Here is a 23,394-nt window from a genome sequence, read left to right on the forward strand (position 1 = left end):
CTCTCTCTCTCTCTCTCTCTCTCTCTCTCTCTCTCTCTCACTCTCTCTCTCTCTCTAGGTTTTTCAAGACAAGAGTCTCTCTGTGTAGCCTTGACTATCCTGGAAATAACTCTGTAGACCAGGCTGGCCTCAAACTCAGAGATCCACCTGCCTCTGCCTCCCAGTTGCTGGGTTTATAGGCATTGATCACCACCAACCAACTGCACACATTAGTCTTACTGCAGACAAAATAGCAGGTGTTTCTAAGTGGGTTGCACTAAACCTAAGCTGTTTAGACAGGTACGTAAGCATAAGGCCTTACGATGACTCAGGCTCTCTGATGTCATCTCATCAGTGTTAGTTAAGCAGACGGACATACAGATCTAAATTGCTAACTGAGCCATATTCAAGACTGGTTATCTAATTCAGACAGGAAGATGTAATCTACCTTTACTGAATCATTAGTGAAAACGGGCCTATCACAGAACAAAGAAGAAAATTAGACTCTGGAATTCACTATGCCATAGTTTGAAAAAAGCCTGGAATTTCAACTCTTAAAATCCTAAGTTTCTTCTCATGAATACATGAGCCAAACAAAGTCTCCACTATCACATCTACTCAGAAGCAAATGGCAGGTAAGACACACCTCTCAACGTGAAATGAACCAGGGTCAGACCACTCATAAACTACAGACTACTATTATTCACTACGACTATTGTTAATTTTAACTTTGTTGTTAAGGGATTTAAAACTCTCAGTTATCTTCAGTTTTAAGCTAAAATGTACTTTTTTAAAAAAAAAATTTGGTATGAGTGGGTTATGGAGGCAGAAACACATGAATCTCTATGAATCAGAGGCCAGCCTGGCGGTCTACATAGTAAGTTCCAGGTAAGCCAGGCTACATAATAGGACCCCGTCTCACATAAACAAAATAAGAAATTTGGTATGCAAGCTAACTCAGTTCTTGGGGCTGTCTCCCTGCATGTTACCAATGATGAGACCATTCCATGAATGAAAGCATCAGGCTCCGGGCTTCAAGCTATACCTGTGCCTGCGCAGCTGTGAATCTAATGCTCACCTGCCTAAAGCTCCCAACACTTCCACCTGTCCTTCAGGGTCCAAAATCTTTAGGAGGGGCAACTGAATGAGGTATTTCCCAGCAAATAGCTCAGTTTCTCTCCTAGAACCCAAACTCCAGCTGGGACTATAGACTGTACAACTTTCTCAGGAGCTGATGGACTCTGACACCAGCTGCGTCCATAGAAAGGAATACTGTTCGCTAGTGAAATCTGCCCCCTTCTCCTCCCTCTGTGCATGAATGTGTATGCGCACATGTATAAGTTCATGGATATGAGTGATATGTTGGGGTAGAGGACAAAAGGACAAATTGTGCTTGTTCCTCAAGTACTTTCCCTCTTTTTATTTTTTTCTTCCTTCCTTTTTTTTTGGTCAGTGGGAAGCCCACTGAGTAGGAGAGGCTGTCGGGGATCGGCCTGTATCTCCTTCCCCAGAGCTGGGATTACACGTGCACATCACTGTGCCTGGGATTTATGTTTTGTTTTTAATTGTTTTTTGCTTATTTGTTTGTTTTCTGCTTGTTTAATGTCAGTTCTGAAGATCAAACTCAGGTCCCGATTGCAAAGTACTATCTCAGCCCAGTAGGGCTTCCTTGAAGGATCTTGACTGTGCCTGGAGTTTCTGAGTCCAAAACCATTTTTATAGCAACACACAAGGTTGTCAGTGAAGTTACAGCTTGGCTTGTGTTTACTGTTTGTTCTGTGTTTGACACCACACAAAGTGCCTTTAATTCTCATAGTAAAACTACAAGAAACTTTCCCACTGTTTTGCTGATGAGGGACTTAAAAAAGCTCAGTACAGCAAATGGCAGTCTGCTCTCTATTAACCTGTACATGACAGAAGGACAAAGGACACATGATAGGGCTACATGCTAACCTCCCATAAAAAGGAGAGTTGAACTCTGAAGGAGGGGTGCATGGCTCAGTCAACCTACCTCTCCACAACTGTGAGAGCATCACTGAACCTTGCAGCAAACACATCCCCAGTGAAGTATTCAGCTAATCGGCCCACAGCCTGCAGCAGGGAGCTCAAGTCTCGCAGGGAGCAGTGTAAACGCCGGCAGTCGTTCTCCGCTGTGATGTTCAGCCTGTGTCCTAGAACACAACATCTCTCAGTTTTCCAGAGAATAAGCTTTAGTTGTAATAAACAACCATTCCAAAACAAGTCAAGTGGGGTAAACTATGCTCCAACAGTAAAAATCTTCAGGTGCTTCCCAGTACAGAATAGGACATCTGAGCACAGCCTCTGCCTACAACTTTATCTGTGCTGCTCCAGGGACCTAGGGCAAAGACACAGCCTGGTACATCCCTGCTCTGACTCCTTTTGATACTGGTACAGTTATGGCATTACCAACCTATGAAAAAGGACATGCAAATGGGTGAGCCCAGTGAATAAGAGTCAGCACGGTACGACTGCTGAAATCTCTGGGAGCTCAGTCACTAGCTCTGCTGCCCTTGCATATGGCTGTCTCAGCATGAACTCTCCCAAGCTGAAAGAAGATTGAACCCTGCTAAAAGTGAACTGGGTGTGCTACGCACTCTATTCCAGGTGTTAGGTCAGCACACCAGGGAAAAAAGGACACAGGGCTCAGGTCCAGTAGATAGTTCCTTACACTTCCCACTATGAGCACCATCAACCCTTCCTCGCTTGTCTCTTCAGCCTTAAAATGGGGAAGATGCTATCACCTAGTTCACTATAGGACTAACTACATTAAACCCTACAACCCAGAGGACATCATTAAAGCTTGTAATTATCATGGGTCACAAAGAACTAGAAAATTTCTAAGGCCTGAAACTTTCTTACTTTTCAACAAACATCCAAACCTAGTAAATGTGATGCTAAGATGACAAAATATCCTCAATTTAGTCACTCTGTCTCTTCACAGATACTCACAAAACCAGAAGGCAGTAAGGACTGTCAGTCTGGAGAAAGACTGGAATCTGATAAACTGCTTCTCAGACACAGGAGATGACAAGCCGGGAAGCAATAGTTAAGGGCTAGCCTTGGGCCCCTGCAAACCCTCCCTTAGCACTTTCCAAATCTGTCCTCCTGTGGCCACTCCAGGCTTTCACCATCTATCACTAACCTCTCTCCTGGTGTTGGCTCTATCAAACATCTGCCATCTGTTGTCTCCTTACAGCTATAAAATCCTTTGTGTGGGGCTCTGCCCCACAGCCAACATGGCTACTAGTCAGAATCAACAGTCTTTCGTTCTGTGTGTGTATGCACCTTTGCCTACACTCAGGCCGCCTAAGAACAGCTTCATTCCCTGAGGAATTTACTGAGGCTCCTCACCACCACCATCACGTGATCCCCTTGAAGCATGCCTGGTCTGTCTAGCCACATACACAGCACCTTGAATAAAAATTTGTCTACACAGTATTTTATTCAAATGTATGTATTTTACACTTTGGGCCTGAATCAAATGAAAGTGCTGACATTTGACCATTTTGGACTGAATAAAACTAACTCTGTCTAGTCCAACCTAGTACATGTTCTATCAAAGATTCACAGCAATCAAAACTGCAGATGAAACTTTCCTGAGCTATCTGCAAGGCAGACAAATACAAAAGCAGGATGTATCCCAAATTAAATTCTCCAGCCCTGTCCCATTCCTCTAGGAAGCCTACCTCCCCCACCACAGAAGCACACACAGCACTCAGAAAGGGACTACTATGCATAGTGACACATGCTTTTCTTATTTGACCAAGGTTTGGTCATTGGCAATCTTCTCCCCGTCACTCTACAGCCATCTGCAAGCGCATCTTTTACTGATCTCTCACAGGAGCCTTATCCAGCAGCCCAGAACAGAATGCCTGTGAGGTACAGCCTTTAGATGCAAGTCCTGCTACATACAGGGTCAGAGGCTTATAAAATGTCCTCTCCCCAGTATTCCAAGCTATCAGGAAGCAGGCTAAAGAGCAGCTTCCTCGTCCAAGAGGTGAAGGGATACGGGTATAAATAAGAGCATTTAAGGTATTCCACTCTGAGAGAATACACAAATCAGAAATCAACCTTCACGTAACAGAGAAGATAAATGTCAAAGCTTTTCTATTCTGTAAATGAAACAATCTCTTGGGCAAGAAAGCGTGTGTGACTAATCAAAAGGCTTACTGAGAGCTAAGGGGAAAATCTCAATAAGGAACAGCAAAAGCCAAATACAAAAACAGTTATGAGGAGAACAGCCAAGGAGAGAGGCTCAGTCCTCACACAGGACAGACCAACAGTTGACCTGCCAGGGTCAAGAGGCACACAGCAGCTACAGGCATGTGTTTGCCTTGCTTTGTTGCCAAGGAAGCATTGATAAGAAGTTCAGCAGTAGCAGATATGCTAACAAGTGTGCCTAATGTGGAGGCTGGAGGGGACACGCCCCTGAGCTTCACAGCAACTCTACTGGGTCTGCTACCAATCATAATCACTCAAGTGTCATAAACAGTCAGAGTCAAATGAAGGGGAAACTACACCTGACTCCCCAACACCTCAGACTGAAGGATTAAAGCCTCTGCAAAGGGGTAAACCAAAAATGAAAAGGAGCTAAAAAACCATCAGGGAACAGGGGGTACTTTAGGGAGCAAACCCATTAGGGGACCAGAGAACAAACTTTTCACCATTTTCAATTTTTCAAAATCCTTTGAATTGGAAGCATGGGCTTTCATTTGAACTTACGGTATGGAGGGATGCTTCATCATGGAGAAGAAAACTCATTTTAAAGCAAGAAATAATGATTTCTCTAGCCTGAGGTTTTACACTAAAATATGCACTGCAATAATGACCTAGAAGTTCTCTGAAACTAGCAGGAGATGGGCTTCAGGGAGGACAGGGAGGCAGAAGATTGTCCTTCAATGAAGGGAAGCTGATCTCAGAACAGGATTAAAAACCTACGCAGAAGAGCAGTCTCACGAGGGCCCTGCCATAAATGACCAGTTCACCCAGGGACAAGCTACCCTCTTCGGGGAGGAAGCTCAGTACCAGGCCTGGCAAGAAGCTACAGGTGAGGTCAGCCCATACGGAATGGCTCATGAGCAGTTCATCGTGGGATAAAAGGGGGTGGGGGTGGGGGGGAAGATGTGTAAAGCATAGATTGAGGTTACTGGTATTTTCATCTGGCAAAAAAAATGAATGTCAGTTTATGGCATCTTTCCATCACTCCTCATTATACCTAATCTTGCTATTAGCACAAACCAGCTATGCAGCCCTGGGTAAATCAACATTTCTGAAAAGCATTGTCCTCTTCTGTAAAGTACAGATAACTAACTAGCAATAATACTTCTGTCTCACAGAGGAGAAAATGGAACGACACAGTAAACAACATAGTGACTGGCACATGAGTGTTCTACAAAGTAGAACATCAGCAAAGTAACAAATGTGAACCCTCCACTCCAACCTAGGACACCACAAGTCTTGGCATCCAGCTGTGGGCAGAGCCTCCTATAGGCCTCACAGAGGCCGCTCACAGCAGGAGAGCTCCAGAATGACCAGAGCTGGCTGCCTCATTCCATAAGCCAGAGGTAGACACTACTCTGGTGAAAACCCACAACCATTTTCTTTCCAGCACACTTGCTGTTTTAGGGTATGTAAAAGAACACTTCAGAGCTTTTAGTTTTTGCCCTGATTAGCTTTCCCCACAGCTTCTTTGTAGCAGGAATTTTCAAAAACTTCTGTCTAGGAGTTGAAAAATGTAAAGAAAAGCTGTACAAGGCAAACCACATTACTATAGCAGAGGTGGCAATAATTAACCATTAGTCGAATTTTTTAACGCTAAGCTAAATTTGAAAGTAAAGACCAATTTACCTGACCCCGAAGTAACTACAAATTGCTGTAATCCCAAATAAACTTCTAAATTGTCCTGAAGAACTGGGAACTGAAAACAAAGAAACAAAGTTTAAAACAAAAATTGTAAATGCAAGTTTTGATACTATTTTTAACCCTGAAGCATTGAGTGGCTATAGGGAGACAACTTCCCTTTACAGATGCTAAGCACAGCTCCCTTTCCGTTCCCTCCTCAATTCATACAGATAAGACTTGCTAGTACCAGAACAATAAAGAAATCAATGTCAGTTTGATTGCTTTAAAAATGATAGCAAATGATTCTGGGGCAAGACTACTACAGTCCTAGAAAGGGGCCTCAACTCTACAACACTTGCAACTTGAAGAGCTAGGTTATTCCTCAAGTCTGAGAAGGTCCCTGACCTTGGGGTGGGGGGGAGGGGGAAATCATCACATAGGTCTTATTAATGTGCAAGGCAGAGAGAAAAGGCAGGCCCAGTTATGTATGTATATTTCCCTTGCTCACTTAAAAGACAGAACTTCATAGTGCTCCCTTTCTTTCTTAGGCTTCTACACTCACCATCTGGGTAAGTCAAGACTTAAACTTGCCTAAGGAAGGCAGCTAGCATAGTAAACTGCCACTTCCTGTGAGAGAATGCCAACTAGTGGCTCTCAGCTGCTATATGCAGAGCTGACCCAGTAATTCAACTGCCTTAAAGGAGGAAATGAAATCCAGCATATACACAGGCAGGGAGATTTAGCAATCTGTCCATAGTGAGAACAACACAGACTAGTCTTTTATCAATGCAATTTCTGCAAGTAACACTTCTGTTGGCCTGACTGCCTCCCAGCTACTAATAAAAAACATTAAGACATTTCTAAAATGCATACTATGTCTAAGATTAAACAGTACTTCAAATAAAAAAGGGCGAGGGAAATAGCTCAGTAGGTAAACTGCTTGCCCCACAAACAAGAGGACATGAGTGCAATCTCTAGAATTCACATTAAATATATAAAGCTGTGTATGGTGGCATAGCTCTTATACTCGCAGCACTGGGAAAGCAAAGCAAAGAGGGTCTCTGTGGCTTACAGTCAGCATAGCTTATTTGGTGAGTTATACAGGCCACTAAGAGGTACTGTCTTAAAACAAACAAACAAACAAACAAACAAACAAGGTAGATGATTCCTGAGGAACATCATATGAGGCTGACCTCCACACACATATAGATCACACACACACACACACACACACACACACACACACACACACACGAATAAATGCAAATACAAAGTAAGTACATAATGAATGGATACAGGGAGAGGGAGAAGAAAACAATCAACAGACAGGTAAATACAAAAGTCGTGTTCTATGGGTCAGGAAGCAACTAGATTTCTCCTTCAAATGGTGAGTTACCAGAGTTGAGAAGGCATGTGTGGGAAGGAGCTCCATCACTTTGGCCACTACCTCCAAGCTCTGACGTAAGTACCGCTGCCACTCTGTCTGCTGCTGTGGGGGAAACAAAGGTATCAGTTTTCCAAGACAGGCAACCACCCTATTCATCATCAGCCACCCTGTAGCCTTAGATCTATTCTCAAATATCAAATCTTGAGAAAACAGGAAATAAGTGAAACCAGGGATTTGGAACTTTGAAAAGGTCCAGTTAACTATCTTAATATAACTTCATTTCCTAACAAGTTACTTCTTCAGAAATCAAATAATTCACATAGAGCAATTCACTTTTCCTCCTGAAATCACAGGAGTTTAGAGTGTGAAAAATTTGACTGGCTTTTCTGTTATCCCACTGACTGTTATCCAGTCATTTCTTTACATGCATCTGACTCAACAGCACCATTCAAGGTGTGATTCAGAGGCAGCATCAGTGTCCCCAGGGACCAGCCAGCAACACAAACTCTGGTTCATCTCAAACCTCCAGAATCAGTATGGATTTCAACATGCTGTTCTAAAGATTCTTCGCAATTAAAGGTGAGGAAGCCCTGGCCTTAGTTCAGTCAATAACACAACTCACCTTTCCACATTGTGGTAGCCTCATGTAGCTGTCAACACAAGTTAGTACATTTTTATTGTGGACACGAGGAAACAGACTCAAAAACGGAAAACAACATCTCTGAGCCCAAAGCTGCAGAGATTCAAATCAGAGCCGTCTGACTCTGTGTAGAGCATCTCTTTTCTTACTCTGAGAATTGACTCTCAAGGCCATGACCATGGCACCAGTCACTGATTCTGAGCATTATAGTAATGCTAGACATTTTAAAGTGGTTGGTAGTTACAAGGAAAGGACCAAGAGAGTTGTACCCACAAAAATATTTTCCTGAGCACACCAACACCAATATACTCAGGGTTCAGTTTAAAAATAACAGCTTACACCAGGCAGTGGTGGCACACATCTTTAATCTCAGCTCTTGGGAGGCAGAGGCAAGCGGATATCTTGAGTTTAAAGCTAGCACAATCTACAGTCAGTTCCAAGACAGGGTTACACAGGACACCCTGTCTTGAAAATCCAAATAACAAAGCAGACAAACAAAAAACAAGAACAATAATAATAAAGACAAAAAAAACAAAACAAAACAACAACAAAAAAACCCACACAAAACGAAAGTAAAATCAAAACAAAAAAAAACCCAAAACCCTGCTCATAGCATTTGGCTAACAGACTACCATTCCAGTCTTCTCATTTGAACTCCTATTCAACTAGTCCTGTCAGTATCTAGCTAGGCAGGTAGAGAGCAGAGGACGGGATTACAACATTCTCATTAAAGCATTTCTCATGACATCTGATCTCTAGAATTCTATTTCTAGTCTATACAGGTAAAATGCCTGTACAGCATTTGTCAGAAGCAATGCGATGAGCCAGAGCAGCAGGAAAGAAGCACTCTTTCTTATCTTACATCGTCATCCAGAGTCTCATCATCCAGCTCCTCTAGTTGGGCCTGGTTGTATCTGAACTGGATTCGATTCAACACTTCTGTAAGCAAGAGGACCAGGGCATCTTCGTACCTAGGGAAAAGGGTTCAGTATCAATCAAATGAAAGAAAGCTTTCAGCTCCAGATTTTGACCAGGACCCTGGGACTACAGGAGTGATACTCACCTTAGCCACACCTACAGCACTGGCGCTTTTTTCTGAGTTGGCATGAGTATATAAGAGAGAAGCAGGTGCTTTACGACTGACATCACACGTCATTTGTGACGGGCTCTCTTTTACAGTTAAGGCTGTGATTAGCTCTTGTGCTTACTATTTCTTAGTAATTGGATCATAGATTTCCAAATCAGTCCTGCCCATCTCTGCTTCTTAACAACAGAATTAATCCATTATATGTAACTATCAATAAAGCAAAGTTTACATCTGCCATGTTTGTGTCATATGTTCCTCAATTACTACCTTCTTTGTGTCAAATACCTATTTTTTTAGTGCAACAGTTTAAGTCCCCTTTTATTTTACTACATGTTCTTAATTGTTTCGGTTTTTTAAAAAATATCATTTCCCTAAGGAATATAGATACTGTATGTGAATATCAATGAGTGGCACTTTTTTTTTTGGGGGGGGGGTGAGTGGGAGGTGGGGAGCCTCAAGACAGGGTTTCTCTGTGTAATCTTGTAGACTAAGCCGGCCTTGAACTCAGAGACTCACCTGCCTCTGCCTCAAGTGCTGGGACTAAAGGCATGAGCCACCACACCCACATTAACACTTTTAATATCAATGAGAGGTAAAGGATATCGCCCATATTTTCCTGAAAAGAAAACTACAATTAAACTGCTCAAGATCAACAAAGCTAGCTTTTCTGAAACCAGTGTACCCTAATTCAAATCTCATGTTCTCTTTACACATAAACTACCAATGGCTTTCAGCCAAACCCAAAACTCAATCTTCAATTAACTTTAAGACCATTTAGAAACTAAAAAGTAAAAAAGGCCTTAGAGAAATCTTAACCCTCTGGTTTGTATCTAAAAGTAATTGTCAAAGACATGCCTCAAGCCCTACATCTGGCTACTTACCATAATAAGAACCTACCACAGAAGTTGCCATGTTGTTACAGAATACCTGGTACCACATGGGCCCCAAACCACTTATTTTCAAGACTAGATTATGCTGGCTAAATGCCTGTCTTTCCTGAGAAGCATCTAAGAGTAGTTAAGACATAACTCCCACTTGTAAGCAATGTGAGCTGGGGCTGAAGCCCTCTAGAGCATGCTTCTCTTGGGCCTATTAACTGTCACAGGGATGCCAGGGGAAGACTGCAAAATAGCAAGAACGGTGAAGAGCTTCATCATGGGCTTGCTCTCTGGCAATGCTGCCCAGCAACAGCTATGCCCCACACCCTTTCCAATATGACTCTACATTCACAGCACCTATCTCATGCATGCTCAGTAGGTCAGAAACTCCTCAAGGAACCTTAATGCCAGCTTCCAAGACCTCCTCAGGACTCCCTGGGACCTGAACCCTCACCAGCTACATGGAGCTTATAGGTTATAGGCCCCTGGCTTATAGGTTGAGCTGCTTCCTGCAGTTATCAACTGTGTTGCCTCCCTCATTGTTTGCTTACCCATCTAACACCTATTAAACCAAATGTCTACATTACACTCTTGGTTAAAATAAATGTGGTTACCATTTTCCTGGTAGTACCCTAAACCAATTCACTACCCAATTCAAGAGCTGAACTTGAAAGAATCAAACCAAGGTCAACTACAGTCCATCGAGTCCTAAGCATTACCAGCCACAGAGATACTCTAAGACTTCTAACAGTCCTCCTAGGCTGTCACATTTCAGTTAGGTGAGTACAACAGTTCATTTCCTACCTATGGGCAGGAATTGCTCCCTCCCCACAAGACTGCACTATTTGCCTATGACATAAAATTGTGTTTTGCTAAAAATTGCCATGACAGATCAAAACATTCTCACAGAAAGAAAATTCCTTTCACACTAGAAAACATACATTTTGTCACTGACCAACTAAAAGAAAATTCCAAGACTCTCTACACAGAACTCTTAAGTGAGACAAATACTTCACTGTCAGTTGGTAACTCCACATGCAAACGTCCTGTAATATTTAGAAATTAAACCCTATCAGGAACTGTCCTGAAGGCACACAAAGTGTATGGTGGGCGCCGAGAGAGGTCTGTGGCTTGGTCAGAGACCCTAGCTGCTTGTCTATACCTATTCTCTGGAACCACTCCCTACCCTAAGTAAGTGAATGCCAGCTCTGAGGACAGCTACATTTCCCAGTAGACAAAAAAGACTGTAAAGGAAACTACTGGCTTGGGTATACTAGCTAATTTTATGTCAATTTAACAGGCTTGAGTCATTTGGGAGAGAGAACCTTAACTGAGAAAATGTTCCCACCAAATTGACCTTCAGGGAAAGTCTATGGGTATTTTATTAATTAATAATTGACATAGGAAAGTCAGCTCACTGTGGGCAGTACCACCCCAGGCAGGTGGTCATGGTGCATAAGAAGCAGGCTATGTAAGTCATGAGAGCAAGCCAGTAAGTAAGCAGCATTTCTCTTTATAAGCTCCTGCCATGCTTTCCCTCCATGATACGGTGATGTAGAACTATAAGCTGGAATAAGCCTTCTCCTCCACCTTGCTTTTGATCATGGTGTCTTCTCAGCAAGAAAACAGTGATGAAGGCAGTAGGACCTCGCCTCGCCTCGCCTCTCCACTGCTCATGCTCACTGGTAGAGTCCTGCACATGCTGTCTAAGGAATCCCTCCAGCTGCCTTTCCCATGAGAAAGACAATCAGCAGGTGCCAATGTCACGTTAGTCAGCAGTCACTAACACTATGGAAGCAATCCTCTGTGAGGTTCTCCAGATGAAAAGTGCTGAACTGTGTCTCTCTTCACCCCAACCATATGTAAAAGAACTGCCTGCCCCTCAGTGTGACTTTATTTGGGACTGGATCTATAAAAAGGTAAGAAGGGTTGAGTTTAGATCTTAACCAGTAGCACTGCTGTCCTCATGAAAGAGAGGGCCCTCTGAGCATAAATGTTTAATTTCCTTTTATGCCTATGAGTATTCTGCCCACATTTATGCTGTCTACCACCTGCATGCCTGGTACCTGCGGAGGCCAGAACAGAGCTCAGATGTCCTACAACTAAAGTTACAGATTGTTGTGAGCCACTGTGAGGGCTGGGAAGCAAACTCACGTCCTCTGAAAGAATAGTTAATATTCTTAACTCTCAAGTCATCTCTCCAGCCCCTTAAGAAACTTTAAAGAACTGAAAATCATACAACTAGAGGCAAAACACAAAACTGAACTAGAAAACACTAACAAGGATATATGGAAAACTCCCAAATATTTGGAGATTAAATAAAAAGGTTTTAAAGTAAAATTTGATAATAATCTAAGTGACATGGTATATAGTAAATTCTTGGTAGAGTTGAAGTAGTACTTAGGGGGAAATTTATAGTATTGCATGTACATATGTTGGGCTGGGGAGACAGCGCAACAGTTAAGAAGGCCTTGCTGCTCTTGTACAGGACCCAGGTTCAGTTGCCAGCATTCACACAGTAACTAACAACTGTCGGTAACTTCAGTTCCAGAAGATATGATGCTCTTCTGGTCTCTCTGGGCACCAGACATGAATGTGGTGCACATACAAACCAACCAACACTAATACACACAAAAACCTTTAGAACAATGTGTATATGTAAAAATGGAGAAAAGCCCTAGTCGACATAAACTCAGCTAGACAAAACTAGCCAAGTTAAAGTATCTAAAAAGTAAATACAAATAAGCCAAGAGCATGGAAATGAGTCAGCACACAGAGACTAAACAGCCTTCGTATGAGTAACCACAAGGACTGATACAAATCCCTCATGATGTTTCCCTCCATGAAATAATGACTGGTGCATAAACAACTCCCCGAAGGAGCTAACTGGCTAACAGTCTAAGTTAATGATGCTCAAATTCCTGTGCTGCTCTGTAGCCAGCACTTACCATCAGTACTCTTGTGACAAAAGGGTTCACAGAAAATGACACAATAACTTAGGTTGCTTCACACACTCATTTCTTCCTTTTTCTGTAAAACCCAAGTTTCTACACAAATGCCTGGCCACGTAGACAAGCACCAAGAGAAAGGGGAGAACAGTCAGCAGGAACTTTCTCAGGGAGCACCAACTGCAAGCCAAGGCCCCACGGGCTGGCTCACAGCTTTCATCCAGTGTGAGGAAGATACAACCACTCCCAAAACAAAGGAACAAATGGGACCTGAGATATGGGCTCTCTATGCCACTACCTCTAGCTGAGGAACAGGACAATCAACTCCGTCCACAATTCTAATACAGGCACTTATCTGTGTCCTGGAGTCCCACCAGCAATTAGCCAGAAACTTGAACATTCTAACTGAACAAGAAACATGCAGTTTCCAACATGTTCATTTCCAAGCTCCTAGAAACACAAATAAATCTCAGTGCATTGTGCTTCAAAGTCTGTACCCACAATGCAATGCAAATGATGTAACAAGTGATGCAAAACTCAAAAACCACAAGGACAGGAACTGAGTACTACTGTCTTTGTGACTTAACCACACCTATGTTTCCCATTTGAGACACCAAGAAAACAATTTCTGACTACTTCCCATAGATCAGTCTGTTTTGAAGTTCTGGCTTAAGTCCCAAACGTGATTCTGAAAGCATGCCTGTGTTATTAGATGACCAACATTCGATCACATTTTCATGCTCATAGTAAAAATAAGTATGATAATTACCAGCACTAATGTTCTTCATCAGCTACTCCTGTAACACAGCTCATCTCTGATACACTAGACAGACGTGATTTCCAAACCTTCAAACCCTTAATTTAGAAGCTTTTGCGCTCACATACTGTTGTAGAGATGTATAATATAAGGACTGACGCAGGGTGAAGGTCAGTGGTCTTCCTCTGCAAACACACGTGGACCATCTTGGGGCTGTTCTCTCACTACACTCCTTTAACTACAGTAGAGTGTTAAGTACGAAAAATAGGTCCGAGGAGGTGGCTACTGTTTAATAGAAATCAGGCCAGTTTTGAGGATTTCATTTTCCTGCTTTGCTAAAGGTGTGTGTGTGTGTGTGTGCGTGTGCGTGTGTGTGAATATTTAAAAATTAAACCACTCCTATATGCAGAATAAAAATGAGCAAATTACTTATTTCATAGGCGCTCAGTTAAGAGACTTAGAATTGGAAAGAGATTCTGGACCTTAAAACTAGAAACTTGTAATGATGGTGAGACTTTTAAATTTATAAATCCATAATTTATATTACCATATTAACTAAATAGTTATGACAAAAAAAAAAAGCCACAAGGCTAGAAAAATGGCTCAGAAGTTAAGAATGGCACTGCTCTTAGAAGAGCACCTGATTTGTCTCCTAGCACAAACAGAGAGTGGTTTACAACTCCCAGGAACTCTACTTCTGGGGGGATCTGACACCCTTTTCTATGGATACCTGTACCCACGTGGCATACAATCACATTCACACACAAATAAAAATAGGTGTTTAAAAAAATAAGTCATGAAAAATTAAGTTTATCAATGAGAAAATTTCCTAGCATTTAAAGGAGCCAGCCAGAATTCCTGAGCATTATGTTATCAGATGGCAGGTGGTAACGGCCTTTAGCTGTCCATGATTAGCAACCACGTGGCAGCAGCATTTCATTATTTCTTTTCTTCATCAACACTGTAAGCATTAGTGTTTACTATTCAGCTCAATCGTGTTCATATTTTATGTGCATGACTTCCAAAATCCTAACCCTCCTGCAAGATATCCATTGTGTGGGCAGAAATGTGACAGCCTTGCACCTGACCAAAAGAAGTCCTTGAAGCAGAAGAGGCATTTAAACTCCCTCTATCACTGTCCCACCTACTGGTACAACCTCTCCAGGAACCTGTACTTTTAATACTAGCAGTCTCCTCTGTGGTGTTACATCCTCCATACCTCCTGTCTGTTCTGTGATTTAAAGACTATTTTCCTGTTAATCACTTTTACACTTCATTCCCCAAAACTCTAAGATATAAAAGAATATCACTGAATACAAGAGAGTAAGGTACAATCCCAGGGCATGCCTATTTGGTGGACAAGAAACAAATTTTGATTTAATAGCTTTTCTTTGAAGAATCATGTTCAAAATGCAACTGTCAAAGTTGGTAACCTCGAGCCGGGCGTGGTGGCACACGCCTTTAATCCCAGCACTCGGGAGGCTACACAGAGAAACCCTGTCTCGAAAAACCAAAAATAATAAAAAAAATAAAAAAAAGTTGATAACCTCACTAGGCCTACTATTCTGTAGTAAGGTTTATGCTGCATGAACACACTCTCCAGCCATGACTTCATCTGACCTGACACTAAAGCAACTCAGAAGTTATTCTCTAATCAAAGAATGTTTGCAAATGAAAGAACAAATTTTTAAACTTGGAATTTTAGTATTTAATTTAAAAATCCAGAAAACCTTAGCAGTGAAAAGAGTTCTAGAGACCTACTATATCCTCTCTTCCCAGGAGGAAATATCTACCTCCTTCAATTTGGCATAATTCTGGGGAAGGGTCTTCACTACCTCTACCACTATTATAGTTTGAAGTATCCTGCAGTAATGTACACGTGGAAGATATGCCACTAAGAGATAGGGTATTGAAGGGTGGTGGCTGGGTAGAGGAAGGGTGCAGCTTGTCCCTGGTCTCTTCTTCCCACCACCAGTTCATGGGCCTCACCTTCCCTGGTCACTATGATGTGATCAGTCTTGCTCTACCCCTGCTCCCCACCGCTATGTTCTGCCTCACCAGGGCCCAGAAACAAAAGAAGCAAACCACTACATACTGAAACCTCGGAATTCACAAGTCAAAATAAATCTTTCCTCTAGGCACTTTACTGCAGTGACAACCGACTGGCACCATTTACTAACCACTTACAACATGCCAAGCATTCTAAATGTTAGTTCTTAGTCTCCGAAACTATTGCCATCAAACAGAAACAAAAGCTTCCTGTGCAAACTTGCCTAAATACAACCAAACACAAACTACAGAATGGGCCACCTTGAACAAACACAGTTACATAGGAGAATATATAAAATGCTAAGAAAAGCTGCCTTTCCTGTGTGTGGATCCTGCCATTACTTGCTAGTATGCTGAACTCACACATTTCCCACCTCTTCTCCCAGGCCCATGGCACAAGCATTATACTAGATAGGAAATGAGCTGGCTGGCTGTAAAGCAAGAAAAACACCCCCCATTTTCTGTATTTAAAAACAATAAGAGTTGGGGGCTGGAAAAATGGCTCAGAGATTAAGAGCACTGACTGCTCTACCAGAGGTCCTGAGTTCAATTCCCAGCAACCACATGGTGGCTCACAACCATCTGTAATGAGATCTGATACCCTCTTCTGGTGTGTGTCTGAAAACAACACCAATGTACTCACATATATAAAATAAATAAATCTTTAAAAAAAAAAAAAGAATTGGAGGTAGTGGCACACACTTTAATTCCAGCCCTCAGGAAGGGGAAGCAAGGGGATCATTGTGAATTCAAAGTCTACAGAGTGAGCTCCAAGACAGCCAGAGATACACAGTGAAACCCTGTCTAAAAGCAAACAGAGAAAAACTGTAATAAAGGCTGGACAGCAAAGGCAGGAAGATCCATGAGTTGAGACCGGCCAGAGATATACAGTAAGACTGTCTTAAAAACAAAACAAACAAACAAAAAAAAAACACACCAAAACAGTAGTAGTAATAAAGTAACCGTAATTTTAATGCTGTCAACTTGACAGGACCTAGAATCACCCAAGAGACAAACCTCTATGCATGGCTATGAAGAAGATTTTCAACTGGGTTAATAGAGGTAGGGAAACCCACTATAATTGCTAGGGGCAGAGTTCCAAACTAAATAAAAAAGAGGAAGAGAACTCAGCATTAGTATAGCATTTTCTCTATCTGCTTCCTGCCTCTGGATACAAAATACCCATTTGTCCTGGCACAGGAGCACAAGTGTGACACCCACCCAACACACATCCCTACACTGAACCAGACCAAACCTTCGTCTTTCTGTGTTACTGTTCTATCGTAATGAGGAGATTCCAAGGCAATTTTTAAAAGAAAGCATTTGATTGGGGCTTGCCATGGCCATGGCAGAGAGCATCCAGCAGGCAGGCATGGCCCTGGAGCAGAGGCTGAGAGCTCATGTCATCACTGGGCCAGGCACGGGCTTCTGACACCTCAAAGCCCACCACTAGTGACACACTAGTGACACACCTTCCCCAACAAGGCCACATTCCCTAATCTTTCCTAAACAGTTCACCAACTCGGAACTAAACATTCAAACATATGAGCTTATGGGGGCTACTCCCACTCAAACCGACACAGCCTTCCTTCCCACCGTTGCTTTTGTCCTGCCAAGGAGAAAGTCACTAAACTGTGCCCCTTCTGCCTCAGGCTCCACAGTGTTAGGACCAGCGTGCTCTGTCCGGGCCAGCTCTGTTCCTAGTTATTTGTTTCATGACAAATATTTACTAATTTAAGAAACTCTGGTACACTGAGTGGTGGTGGCAGACACCTTTAATCTCAGCACCTGGGAGACAGAGGCAAGTTTAAGGCCAGCATGATTCCACAACAGTCAGAGCTACACAGAGAAAGCCTGTCTTGAATGCAACAAACAAAACAAAACAAAACAAGGAAAAGAAAAGAAAAATCAAATGTGACCCATCTCAAGTTTGAGAACAACATAATGAACTGACCACCTCTGGGAGGTCAGCCTGTGCCTCCCACGCTCGGAGCACTCTACACCTCCAGTGGGCTGTTGTAAACCAAACCTCAGGTGTCATATCACTTCATCCAACAAATACTTGTATCTCTAAAACTAGGACCCTAAAAAAACCACAAAAGCATTACCATACATACAAAATTTTAAATGTATGTTACTTTGTAAAAAAAGAAAATGCTCAGAGAGCTGCTCTGGGCAGCTGAGGCCCAGGACTACTGAGCTGACAATAGCATGGCTGCCCCTCAGGGCACAAGAATAACTGGCAACAATGACTATCTGTTTATCGGTGTTTTGAAGTTTACCTGTTGAGAACTGCTTCCTTGTCTCCCAGACGACTTTTAATTTTACTTGTCAGATAGTCCAAAAACAGTGTCCAGATATCCAAACAAGAGAAGTAACCTTCATGAGTAGGCTATGATATAAAAAAAATCCAGACAATGAAATTATTTAATGCAACTATCATGCTTAGAAACACACACATAGAATGGCAAAACCAAGGCCTCCAGTCCCATCTTCATAACCTCCACTAAGGACTCTGTCAGTCGTTTTCACCTGTGGACCACGGGACACCTCATGAGGGGACTGCTCTGGGGGGGCTTACAGAAGGTACCAAGGAAACCAGAGCCTGTGTGGAGAGGGCTCTCATAAACCGCCTACTTTGTATGACTTCTGAGAAAGAAGCTTGAGCTCTAGAGTAAATGTTCAAGGTCATCGTCACAGCTGTGTTCTTTTTACTACAAACTATCACAAAACCCAATGTAAGTCAAGAGTACCTTCAGAGGCAACAGTTTACATATTTGACAATAAGAAACGTACAATGGCAGGTCTTTTTATACAGAGAAGACTGAAAAGAAACTACTGAGTTGCACCACAGGGTATTATGCTATCTGTCAAGAGACCAATAGCAACATCAACCCAGCTGACAAAGAGAAGACCTGGGGCCTTAGTACCTGGACAGCCATCGTCAGCAAATCTCTTAACAGCCTTGAGAATCTATGCATGCAAGATCTAGGAACCAAGATTCTTCCTTTCCTTTAACATGTGTTCCTCTCCAACTCCTCAAAATCCCTAACAGACAAGCTCAAACTCTGGTTGCCTACAAGAGTCCTTCGATTCTGCTAGCTGACCACCTTACCATGCCCTGAAATTAGGGGAAGGAGGTCTGGTAGTACAGGCCTATAATCTCAGCAAATCAGAAAGCTAAGGAAGACAGATCTCAAGTTTAAAGGTTTATTGAGCCAAAGATGACTTTGAGGTCATCCTGGGCAACTTAACCAGACCCTGTCACAAGATGCAAAATGAAGATGGGGTGAGGGTTGGTTAGCAAAATATTTTCCCTCTATATTCGAGGCCCTAGATTTAATCCTTTGCATTCCCTAAATCGGGCATGGTGGTACATTCCTATAATCCTAGCACTCTAGAGGCAGAACAAGAGGACCAAGAAGGACCTTAAGGTCAGCCTTCAAAACACAGCAAGTTTGAAGACAGTTTGAGTTATATGGTCCTTTCTCAAAAAAGGAAAATAGATCACAAAACAAAAGGAAAAAAACCAAGGTTAGGGATCTAATTCAATGCAGAAGGGTGCCTGTTCCTAGCATGTGTGAAGCGCTAGGTTCTAACCTTGGGACCCAAAATCAAGGGGGCAGAGGGACAGAGGGACAGAGGGAGAAGTTGGAGAGATGCCTCAGAGTAAAAGTGACGGTGGTACAAACATGACCACCTAAGTTCGATCCCAGATCAGAAAGAGAAAACCGACTCTCAAAAGTGGTCCTCTGATCTTCACGTTTGTGCTATTTGCACACACACACCACATAAACACACATATCATATACATACACACAATAAATAAATATATAAATAAAAATTTTAATTTTTTAAAAAGAAAGCGTATGAGCTTTTTCTACTAAATTTAATTGGTTTTTGTCAACTGACACATACTGAGTAGAAAGATACTCAACTGAGGAACTGCCTCCATCAGACTGGGTCTGTGAGCATATCTTTGGGATAGTTTCTTAATGACAATTGCCCAGGCCACTGTGGATAGTGTCGACTCCATGAAGAGAAAGTCAGTAAGAAGTGTTCTTCCATGGTTCCTGCCTCTGCTCCTGCTTGGCTTTCTGCCCTGACTTCCCTCAGTGAAGGCTGTGATGGGAACCTGTGAGCCAAATAAACCCTCCCCTCCCCAGGCTGCTGTGAGCCATGGTGTTTATCATAGCAACAGAAACAAAATAGGACAAGACTCCTTCTATTGCTGATCCACAAGGAAATTCAAAGTTTTTCATGACATAAAAAATTTTCTCAAAGAATAACAAAGGGAGGGAGGGAGAGAGGGAGGGAGGGAGGGAGGGAACAAGCAAGCAGGACACAGGGAGTAGGTAACCAAACTGAAATCTCAAGCAGGAAAATTATGGTTAAAATATAACTTTCGCTTTCCTTTGAGTCTGAGGCAAAAAGATTACCAAGATTTCAAAGTCAGCAGAAACTCAGAATAAGATCTTGTCTTAAATCAAAACAAAAGTAACATATAAAAAAATTCAAGAGCCGGGCGTGGTGGCGCATGCCTTTAATCCCAGCACTTGGGAGGCAGAGGCAGGCGGATTTCTGAGTTCGAGGCCAGCCTGGTCTACCAAGTGAGTTCCAGGACAGCCAGAGCTACACAGAGAAACCCTGTCTCGAAAAACCAAAAAAAAAAAAAAAAATTCAAATAATCCATTAGGGTACAGTTCAGCAAAGTACATATCTAACCTATTTATGACTCTGAAGTCTAGCCCCAGAACCAGAGAGAGAAAAGATGCTAAATACTATACAGACAGCAACTTCATAACATAAAGAAAGCTAAGGGGATACCCTACCACCACCCGAACTGTCCACGCCATAACCAAACCCAGAGAACCAGGGTTACCTATCAAACCATGGGAAAGTAACACAGAGTTGATAGACTGGCCCACTGAGGCTGTCCACACAACATCTACAGTCTTGTCACAGCGCTGATTTGCTGAGCTCCCCTCAAGTAAATCACCTCACTGTCTTCTGTTAGTTTGAGAATACCCTCTGGTCCTCTCAAAAGAGCATGCTGATCAGATGCACATGGAAATGTTTTCTAAAAGCCACTACAAACCAACCAACCAACCAATCAACCAACCAACCAACCAACCAATCAACCAACCAACCAACCAACCCATGGCTTTATGCACTCGCGTGCGCACTCGAGAATGTGCAAATGCATGGCTACAGCTAGAAACAGGTGCCCTTCTAGCCCTGCACAGCTGGAAGCACTAGCCAATCCCTTCTGCATCTGATGCAATCACTGCCTATGTGCTGGCCTTTGGATCCAGAGGACAGGCTGACCTGACTTTTGGAATCACTCATATTTTCAGAACCCTCTCTGATCTGTTTGTTAAAAGTAATTATATTCAGATTTACTTTTCTGATTCTAGGGCTAACTGGACACATCGCATTTGCATCAGTCCTTATAGCAGCCCTAGAAAGTGAACATTGGTTGCTTCATATTTTACAGTTTTGAAATCCAATGCTCAAAAGTGAAGTTGTGCACCCAAGTGGACAGAGCAGCTTAGGGGTAGAATGAGAACTTTAGCTTCTAGTCCAGGGCCCGATCTATGTACTGTGCCACCCCAGGTATAGCTTTGGGGAAGAAACAAAAGGAAATGAGCAAGACCATGAGGGATCTGGTGAGAATACAGTGAGATAAGGAGCTGGAAGGCAGGAATCTCAGCCTTACAGATTTACCCCAGGAGGCACAGCAGCCAAGGAGTCACAATGGAGGCAAGTGGATGGTAAGGAGCAGTCACAGGACTGCAGCAAAGTCCAGACTAAAGAAGAAGGTGGGAATGGGGCAGAAAAGGAGAAGCTGCTCAAGAAAAATACCAGCCTTGTCCAACTGTTCCTTTCAAAAGGTTTTATAGTACATAATGTCCATGGATCTGAGAAAAGACATTATCAAGTATACTCCACAATATAGTCTAAACAAAAAGAAACCTTTCCCACTTCATAAACAGGAGGCTGTGACAAAGTCAGAGCACACTGTTAGTGAGCACAGAACAGAGTCTCCTAAGGATGCCGCCTGGTTTTTCTTTTTAAATCTCCCCCAAAACTTCACTCTAGCCTGGCCTTAATGTACAGTGAGTGTTATAAGGTGTTCTTTTACTCTTGTCATATGATGCCATCTTGGTGTAGAGATTAACTTGGTTCATGCCATAGTTAGGGTTTCTTTGCTATAATAAAACACCATGACAAAACAACACTTGGAGAGGGAAAGGTCTATTTCAGCATACAGTTCTCAGATCACCCTCCTCCACACTGAGGGAAGTCAGGGCAGGAACCTGGAGGCAGGAACTGACTAAAGCAGCAGCCATGGAGGAAGGCTACTTACTCACTTGCTCCTCCTGGCTGCTCGGTTATTTTGTATACACCCTAGGACAACCTAGTCAGATAGCACCACCCACAGTAGGCTAGGCCCTGCCATCTCAACCACCAGTCAAGAAAATGCCCCACAGGCTTGCCTACTACAGATCAATCTCATGGAGGCACTTTCTCAATTGAGCTTTCTTCCTCTCAGTTGATTCCAGCTTGTGTCAAGTTAACACATACCCCCAAAATACAATAATAATAATAATAATAATAATAATAATAATAATAATAATAACAACAACAACAACAACAGGACATCACAGCCTAGTAGTTGTCAGTTAGTTTCAGAGGTCAACCTAACACAAACCTAGTCACTTGGGAAAGGGGGAACACCCCAAATGGAGAATTGCCCAGATCAAACTGACCTGTGGCCATGTCTGTGAGGCATTTTCTTATTCTTAATTGATGCAGAAACACTCAGTTCACTGTGAGCTATGCCATCCATAAGCAGGTGAGAGTGGGCAGTTTAAGAAAGATAAGTGAGCAAGCCAATAAGCAACATTCCTTTGGGGGTTCGGCTTAAGGCTCGTCTTGAGTTCCTGCCTTGGTTTTCTTTCAGTAGATTAAACTATAAAACAAACATATCCTTTCTTCTCTATGTTACAGTCATGGTGTTTATCACAGCAGCAGAAAGCTAACTAGAACAGTACTTATAGATACTAATGAGCAGAATATAGTGACAGCTAGATCTATATATAGCAATGGAGCTATAGAAATTCCTAATAAGCAGTTAGAGGGGAAAACTCCAGAACCCTCACCTAGGAGTCTACCATTAGTCTCCTCTTCCCCCAACAATTGCAAATGATCTTGGGATATGCTAGACTATACAGGAAGTAAAATGCTAACTGAAAAGGGACCCTATGATACAGGTTCCATGTGGTCACTATCCATAATGGGGTGGGAGTTTACAGTGATGTAGCTGTTTAAGGGTCACACACGCTCCTATAAATAACCTCATGCCCATAAATCTATAATCAATCCCAATAAATCTATAGGTTCACTGTCGCATCCTGCATGGTCATGAAAGGGATGATGCTGTGACATGGCTCCTGCCCCCTGGAGCAGAGCCAGCAGGGCACAGGCCTCCATGAGTATTGACAGTTGCTAGGTATGTGGCTTGTGTGTGTGTGTGTGTGTGTGTGTGTGTGTGTGTGTGTGTGTGTGTGTAAGTATACAACTTTATGTTCCTCCTCCTTCGGGAACTAGTCTCCCTGCCAAGGTTATTGGGGAACGTTCTCCCTGCCAAGGTTAATGACTCAGTGATAATCGTCCAGGAGGCAAGTGTGTGTGTGTCTATATCCTTAGGAAAAATGGTAAATTAAGTGCTATGACCTTCAGGACAGCCCTTAAGGCTGTGAAAAAGAACTCTGAAAACATGAGTTCAAAAATATATAAACAG

At 42.6% G+C, this 23,394-nt stretch overlaps 1 protein-coding gene across 3 annotated transcripts in view; it reads right to left on the minus strand.

Moving 5' to 3' along the window:
* The window catches only part of Xpo6 (exportin 6), a 97,017-nt gene that overhangs the window by 20,739 nt on the left and 52,884 nt on the right, over positions 1-23,394 (minus strand). For 2 of the 3 annotated variants that reach the window (XM_029547714.1, XM_021205397.2), the window contains 5 exons: positions 17,870-17,979; positions 8,731-8,839; positions 7,238-7,330; positions 5,848-5,917; positions 1,991-2,150 (listed from right to left, as the gene is read on the minus strand). In XM_029547714.1, the coding sequence (XP_029403574.1) occupies positions 1,991-2,150; positions 5,848-5,917; positions 7,238-7,330; positions 8,731-8,839; positions 17,870-17,979 (542 nt within the window). The remainder of the gene's footprint in view (positions 1-1,990; positions 2,151-5,847; positions 5,918-7,237; positions 7,331-8,730; positions 8,840-17,869; positions 17,980-23,394) is intronic. The other variant, XM_021205405.2, reaches the window with a different exon arrangement.

This window comes from Mus pahari, chromosome 1 (genome assembly GCF_900095145.1).
Source record: "Mus pahari chromosome 1, PAHARI_EIJ_v1.1, whole genome shotgun sequence".
NCBI classification, from domain to species: Eukaryota; Metazoa; Chordata; class Mammalia; order Rodentia; family Muridae; genus Mus; species Mus pahari.